At 45.9% G+C, this 7,500-nt stretch overlaps 1 protein-coding gene across 1 annotated transcript in view; it reads right to left on the bottom strand.

Moving 5' to 3' along the window:
• The window catches only part of ddb2 (damage-specific DNA binding protein 2), a 25,428-nt gene that overhangs the window by 14,666 nt on the left and 3,262 nt on the right, over window positions 1-7,500 (bottom strand). The window contains exons 4-6 of the mRNA XM_020925490.2: window positions 6,172-6,338; window positions 863-962; window positions 1-178 (exon numbers count right to left, since the gene is read on the bottom strand). Of these exons, the coding sequence (XP_020781149.1) occupies window positions 1-178; window positions 863-962; window positions 6,172-6,338 (445 nt within the window). The remainder of the gene's footprint in view (window positions 179-862; window positions 963-6,171; window positions 6,339-7,500) is intronic.

Genomic DNA, 7,500 nt, shown 5'->3' with positions numbered 1-7,500 from the left:
CTGCGTTGACGGCCTTCTCGTGGGGCAGGTCGTGGAGGAAGCTCGTCTTGTTCTTGATGTTCCTCAGGTCCCAGAGTTTCACGGTGTGGTCCACGGACGAGGTCACCAGCAGCCAATCACAGAGCGGGTTAAACTCGGCGTGAGTCACTTTGGCCTTGTGCAGTTTCTCACCAAAAATCTACAACAACAAACCCAACAATATAATCAAGATTTATAGAATTATTTCAAGTTTTCTCCATGTTCTTTGTATCTACAGCTCATCTCCAGGACTAAAAGAATCTCAGCAACGATCCAGAGAAAACCTTGATCATTTAAAAGTACAGTGTGTAACTTTTCTGGAGGCAGGTTCTTGACCTGCCCATCTCCATGGAGACGTTGTCTTGCCTGGAATGTTCCAGTGTAAACATAAGTGTCTCCATGGAGATAAACAGGTGTAATAACACATTACAGCAAAGTTTGCAAAGCCCTTAAAGTGAAACCTCCACCCTCCTCCACCCGCCTCCTGCCACCTCCTCAATAAATGCATGACGTTGGACGGTGGTTCTTCGACAGTTTAAAGGAGCTGTAGCAGCACCTCTGTCCCTCACCGTGAGTAAAAACCCTGAATTCTGCCTTCTGAGTTTCGTTGTGTTAATAACTCTGTTATGACAAAAAGACAAAAAGATTTACTGATTGATTGTTTTTCTGATTCGTGAGGACCGTGTGCTTGGTGGATCCATCTGTCAATCACACCCATGTGAAAGTGTTTTTTATTGTTTGGTGAAATCGTCTTTATCTGATCACAGACACATTCTTCAAAGGCCTCAAAAGCTCATGGGTATTTCCAGCATCTCTACCCATAATCCCTCGGTGTTTCTCTCACCTTTTTCCCGTCCAAACTGAGCAGGAACAGGTTCCCCGTGTTGTCTCCGGTCGCCAACATCTGACGACTCGGCGATAAATCCAGACAGCAGAACCAGACGCTGAGAGAGGAGGAACGATCAGAGCTCTGAGCCACGCGCCGGGGAGTTTACACACAAATAAACTTCACAGTGTTGGTGTGTGTTCATGTGTGTTCAGTGTGTGTTCAGGTGTGTGTTCAGTGTGTGTTCAGTGTGTGTTCAGTGTGTGTTCAGTGTGTGTTCATGTGTGTGTTCAGTGTGTGTTCATGTGTGTGTTCATGTGTGTTCAGTGTGTGTTCAGTGTGTGTTCAGGTGTGTGTTCAAGTGTGTGTTCAGTGTGTGTTCAGGTGTGTGTTCAGGTGTGTGTTCAGGTGTGTGTTCAGGTGTGCGTTCAGGTGTGTGTGTTCAGGTGTGTGTTCAGTGTGTTCAGGCGTGTGTTCAGGTGTGTGTTCAGGTGTGTGTTCAGGTGTGTGTTCAGTGTGTGTGTTCAGTGTGTGTGTTCAATTGTGTGTTCAAGTGTGTGTTCAGTGTGTGTTCAGGTGTGTGTTCATGTGTGCGTTCAGGTGTGCGTTCAGTGTGTGTTCAGTGTGTGTTCAGGTGTGTGTTCAGTGTGTGTCAGGTGTGTGTTCAGGTGTGTGTTCAGGTGTGTGTTCAGGTGTGTGTTCAGTGTGTTCAGGCGTGTGTTCAGGTGTGTGTTCAGGTGTGTGTTCAGGTGTGTGTTCAGTGTGTGTTCAGTGTGTGTGTTCAGGTGTGTGTGTTCAGTGTGTGTGTTCAATTGTGTGTTCAAGTGTGTGTTCAGGTGTGCGTTCAGGTGTGCGTTCAAGTGTGTGTTCAGGTGTGTGTTCATGTGTGTGTTCAGTGTGTGTTCAGTGTGTTCAGGTGTGCGTTCAGGTGTGCGTTCAGGTGTGCGTTCAGTGTGTGTATTCAGTGTGTGTTCAGGTGTGTGTTCAGTGTGTGTGTTCAGTGTGTGTTCAGTGTGTGATCAGGGTGTGTGTTCAGGGTGTGTGTTCAGTGTGTGTGTTCAGGTGTGTTCAGGTGTGTGTTCAGTGTGTGTTCAGTGTGTGGTGTGTGTTCAGTGCGTGTTCAGTGCGTGTTCAGGTGTGTGTTTAGTGTGTGTGTTCAGGTGTGCGTTCAGGTGTGCGTTCAGTGTGTGTTCAGGTGTGCGTTCAGGTGTGTGATCAGGGTGTGTGTTCAGGGTGTGTGTTCAGGTGTGTGTTCAGGTGTGTGTTCAGGCGTGTGTTCAGTGTGTGTTCAGGTGTGTGTTCAATGTGTGTGTGTTCAGGTGTGTGTTGTGTGTGTTCAGGTGTGTGTGTTCAGTGTGTGTGTTCAGTGTGTGTGTGTGTTCAAGTGTGTGTGTTCAGTTCAGTGTGTGTGTTCAGTGTGTGTCAGTGTGTGTGTGTTCAGTGTGTTCAGGTGTGTGTTCAGTGTGTGTGTGTGTGTTCAGTGTGTGTGTGTGTGTTCAGTGTGTGTGTTCAGTGTGTGTGTGTTCAGGTGTGCGTTCAGTGTGTGTGTTCAGTGTGTGTTCAGTGTGTGTTCAGTGTGTGTGTGTGTTCAGTGTGTGTGTTCAGGTGTGTGTTCAGTGTGTTCAGGTGTGTGTTCAGTGTTCAGGTGTGTTTCAGGTGTGCGTTCAGGTGTGTGCGTTCAGTGTGTGTTGTTAGGTGTGTGTTCAGTGTGTTGTGTGTGTTCAGGTGTGTGTTCATGTGTGTTCAGGTGTGTGTTCAGGTGTGTGTTCGTGTGTGTGTGTTCAGGTGTGTGTTCAGTGTGTGTTGTGTGTGTTCAGTGTGTGTGTTCAGTGTGTGTTCAGTTGTGTGTGTGTGTTCAGTGTGTGTGTTCAGTGTGTGTGTGTTCAGGTGTGTGTTCAGTGTGTGTGTTCAGTGTGTGTGTGTGTGTGTTCAGTGTGTGTGTGTTCAGGTGTGTGTTCAGTGTGTGTGTGTTCAGTGTGTGTGTTCAGTGTGTGTGTGTGTTCAGGTGTGTGTGTTCAGGTGTGTGTTCAGGTGTTGTGTGTGTTCAGGTGTGTGTTTGTGTGTGTTCAGGTGTGTGTTCAGGTGTGTGTTCATGTGTGTGTGTGTTGTGTGTGTTCAGGTGTGTGTTCAGTGTGTTCAGTGTGTGTTCAGTGTGTGTGTTCATGTGTGTTCAGTGTGTGTTCAGTGTTGTGTGTGTGTGTTCAGGTGTGTGTGTGTGTTCAGTGGTGTGTGTTTCAGTGTGTGTGTGTTCAGGTGTGTTCAGGTGTGTGTTCAGTGTGTGTTCAGTGTGTGTTCAGTGTGTGTGTGTTCAGTGTGTGTGTGTGTTCATGTGTGTGTTGTGTGTTCAGTGTGTGTTCAGGTGTGTGTTCAGTGTGTTCAGTCAGGTGTGTGTTCAGTGTGTGTTCAAGTGTGTTCAGGTGTGTGTTCAGTGTGTGTGTGTTCAGCGTGGTGTGTTCAGGTGTGTGTTCAGTGTGTGTTCAGTTCAGTGTGTGTTCAGGTGTGTGTGTTGTGTGTGTTCAGGTGTGTGTGTGTGTTCAGTGTGTGTGTTGTGTGTTCAGTGTGTTCAGGTGTGTGTTCAGGTGTGCGTTCAGTGGTGTGTTCAGGTGTGTGTTCAGTGTGTGTTCAGGTGTGTTCAGGTGTTCAGGTGTGCGTTCAGTGTGTGTGTTCAGTGTGTGTTCAGTGTGTGTTTCAGGTGTGTGTTCAGTGTTGTGTGTGTTCAGTGTGTTCAGGTGTGTGTTTGTGTGTGTTCCATGTGTGTGTGTCAGTGTGTGTGTTCAGGTGTGTGTTGTGTGTGTTCATGTGTGTGTGTGTGTGTTCAGTGTGTGTTCAGTGTGTGTGTGTGTGTTCAGTGTGTGTGTGTTCAGGTGTGTGTGTTCATGTTGTGTGTGTGTGTGTTCAGTGTGTGTGTGTTCAGGTGTGTGTTCAGTGTGTGTTCAGTGTGTTCAGGTGTGTGTTCAGTGTGTGTGTGTGTTCAGTGTGTGTTCAGGTGTGTGTTCAGTGTGGTGTGTGTGTTCAGTGTGTGTGTGTGTTCAGTGTGTGTGTTCAGTGTGTGTGTGTTCAGTGTGTGTGTTCAGTGTGTGTGTTGTTCAGGTGTGTGTTCAGTGTGTGTGTGTTTCAGTGTGTGTGTGTTCAGTGTGTGTGTTCAGTGTGTGTGTGTGTGTTCAGTGTGTGTGTTCAGTGTGGTGTGTGTTCAGTGTGTGTGTGTTCAGTGTGTGTGTGTGTTCAGTGTGTGTGTTCAGGTGTGTGTTCAGTGTGTGTGTGTGTTCAGTGTTGTGTGTTGTGTGTGTTCAGTGTGTGTGTTCAGGTGTGTGTTCAGGTGTGTGTTCATGTGTGTGTGTGTGTGTGTGTGTTCAGTGTGTGTGTTCAGTGTGTGTGTTCAGTGTGTGTGTGTTCAGGTGTGGTTCAGTGTGTGTTCAGTGTGTGTGTGTTCAGGTGTGTTTCAGTGTGTGTGTTCAGTGTGTGTGTTCAGTGTGTGTGTGTGTGTGTTCAGTGTGTGTGTTCAGTGTGTGTGTGTGTTCAGTGTGGTGTGTGTTCAGTGTGTGTGTTCAGTGTGTGTTCAGGTGTGTTCAGTGTTCAGTGTGTGTTCATGTGTGTGTGTGTGTTCAGTGTGTGTTCAGTGTGTGTGTGTGTGTTCAGTGTGTGTGTTGTGTGTGTGTTCAGTGTGTGTGTGTTCAGTGTGTGTGTTCAGTGTGTGTTCAGTGTGTGTGTTCAGTGTGTGTGTTCAGTGTGTGTGTTCAGGTGTGTGTTCAGGGTGTGTGTTCGGTGTGTGTTGTGTGTGTGTTCATTGTGTGTGTTCAGGTGTGTGTTCAGTGTGTGTGTTCAGTGTGTTGTGTGTTCAGTGTGTGTTCAGTGTGTGTTTCAGGTGTGTGTTCAGTGTGTGTTCAGTCATGTGTGTTCAGTGTGTGTGTGTGTGTTCAGTGTGTGTGTGTGTGTTCATGTGTGTGTGTGTGTGTTCAGTGTGTGTGTGTGTGTTCAGTGTGTGTTGTGTGTTCAGTGTGTGTGTTCAGTGTGTGTGTTCAGTGTGTGTGTGTGTGTTCAGTGGTGTGTGTGTTCAGTGTGTGTGTGTTCAGTGTGTGTGTTCAGTGTGTGTTCAGTGTGTGTGTGTTCAGTTGTGTGTGTTCAGTGTGTGTGTGTTCAGTGTGTGTGTGTGTTCAGTGTGTGTGTTCAGTGTGTGTCAGTGTGTGTGTGTTCAGTGTGTGTGTTCAGGTGTGTGTTCAGTGTGTGTGTTCAGTGTGTGTGTTCAGTGTGTGTTCAGTGTGTGTTCAGGTGTGTGTTCAGTGTGTGTGTTGTGTGTTCATGTGTGTTCAGTGTGTGTGTTCAGTGTGTGTGTGTTCAGTGTGTGTGTGTTCAGTGTGTGTGTTCAGTGTGTGTGTTCAGTGTGTGTGTGTGTGTTCAGGTGTGTGTTCAGGTGTGTGTTCATGTGTGTGTGTTAGTGTGTGTGTGTTCAGGTGTGTGTTCAGTGTGTGTTCAGTGTGTGTGTGTTCAGTGTGTTCAGTGTGTGTTCAGGTGTGTGTTCCAGTGTGTGTTCATGTGTGTCAGTGTGTGTTCAGTGTGTGTGTGTTCATGTGTGTTGTGTGTGTGTGTGTGTTCATGTGTGTTGTGTGTGTGTTCAGTGTGTGTGTGTGTTCAGTGTGTGTTCAGGTGTGTGTTCAGGTGTGTGTTCAGTGTGTGTGTTCAGTGTGTGTGTGTTCAGTGTGTGTTCAGTGTGTGTGTGTTCAGTGTGTGTGTTCAGTGTGTGTGTTCAGTGTGTGTGTGTTCAGTGTGTGTGTTCAGTGTGTGTGTGTTCAGTGTGTGTGTTCAGTGTGTGTGTTCAGTGTGTGTGTTCAGGTGTGTGTTCAGGTGTGTGTTCAGTGTGTGTGTGTTCAGGTGTGTGTTCAGTGTGTGTTGTGTGTTCAGTGTGTGTTCAGTGTGTGTGTTCAGGTGTGTGTTCAGTGTGTGTGTTCAGTGTGTGTGTGTGTTCAGTGTGTGTGTTCAGTGTGTGTGTTCAGTGTGTGTGTTCAGTGTGTGTGTGTTCAGTGTGTGTGTGTTCAGTGTGTGTGTGTTCAGGTGTGTGTTCAGTGTGTGTGTTCAGTGTGTGTGTGTTCAGGTGTGTGTTCAGTGTGTGTGTGTTCAGTGTGTGTGTGTTCAGGTGTGCGTTCAGTGTGTGTTCAGGTGTGTGTTCAGTGTGTGTGTTCAGTGTGTGTGTGTGTTCAGTGTGTGTGTGCGTTCAGGTGTGTGTTCCAGTGTGTGTTCAGGTGTGTGTTCAGTGTGTGTGTTCAGTGTGTGTGTGTGTTCAGGTGTGCGTTCAGGTGTGTGTTCAGGTGTGTTCAGGTGTGCGTTGTCGTTACCAGACGTTGTGTTCGTCGTGGCCGCAGCGTTGAGTTCCGAACAGGACGGAGCTGTTGACGCCGTCGAGGCTTCGCACCGACACCGTCCCGTCTCCAGAGGCGGCGAAAACTCTGGACGAGTCTGAGGGGCAAAACTTCAGCCCCCCGATGGAATCACCCGCTCCCCCCTGTCACACACACACAGCACACACGACACACACACAGACGACACACACACACACACACAGAGACACACACACACACACACACACAGAGACACACACACACAGAGACACACACACACACACACACACACAGAGACACACACACACACGCACACACACAGAGACACACACACACACAGAGACGCACACACACAGAGACACACACACACACAGACACACACACAGAGACACACACACAGACACACAAACACTTTAAACGTTAGAGGGAAAATCATAAAGGATCAAACATTAAACGTCCCATAATCGTCTATGTTTTGTTCTGCTGTCGTTTCCTCGTCACACAAAAAAACTGGAGTTGTGTTTTGTGTTTTGTTTGTGTGTTTTGTTTTTGTGTTTTGTTTCTTTCACATGTTTCACACAAACCTGCACATTTAACACCAGTTCTTCTCTCAAACTGAAAACACTCACAGAGACGCTCCTCTTCTGTCTCTGTTTTTAAATCTTTTCTTAAAACTTTCACTTCGGCCTTTGACACAGTTTGAGATTTTCACATTTTATTTGATTATTTTTTTATTCACATGTTCTTTTAATGTTTTTATTTAATTTTGTTCTGTAGCTTCTGTGACTTTGTTCGTCCTGTGCTGTTTTTAAAGTGTGTTATAAATAAAGATGCACAGAGACTTTCACTAAAATCATTCAGAGCGTTTGGAGTTTTGGAGACGTAAACAGACGAATAATAAAGAATTACACAAACAAAAACAACTCCAGCTCTGAGTGTGACCAGGAACAACAGAACAACAGAACAACAGAACAACAGAACAACAGAACAACAGAACAACAGAACAACAGAACAACAGAACAACAGAACATGACTTCAAGTTCACAGGAGTCATATAAAACCTTTAATTGAGACGATCTCTTATATTAAACTTTGGAAGTCAAATACTTGTTGGAAATGTGAGTGCTGCTTATAGAGATGAGATAATATAAGATTTTAGAATTATGATTATTGTGAAATTGTTAAAAAAAACATTTCCAATTTTATGTCAAGCAAAAGATTTTCTATTCACCGATTCAAAGCAGAATATAAAAAAGTGAGAAATGTTGTGTATTTATCTTAATGTATCTGTAATATTTGTGTAAGTAACAGCAAATAAGCATCAGG

Source organism: Boleophthalmus pectinirostris, unplaced genomic scaffold (genome assembly GCF_026225935.1).
Source record: "Boleophthalmus pectinirostris isolate CB_2022bp ecotype Guang Dong unplaced genomic scaffold, ASM2622593v1 HiC_scaffold_2, whole genome shotgun sequence".
Taxonomy (NCBI): Eukaryota; Metazoa; Chordata; class Actinopteri; order Gobiiformes; family Gobiidae; genus Boleophthalmus; species Boleophthalmus pectinirostris.
Note: the sequence above shows the minus strand (reverse complement) of the source record. Positions and strands in the feature narration are given on the sequence as shown.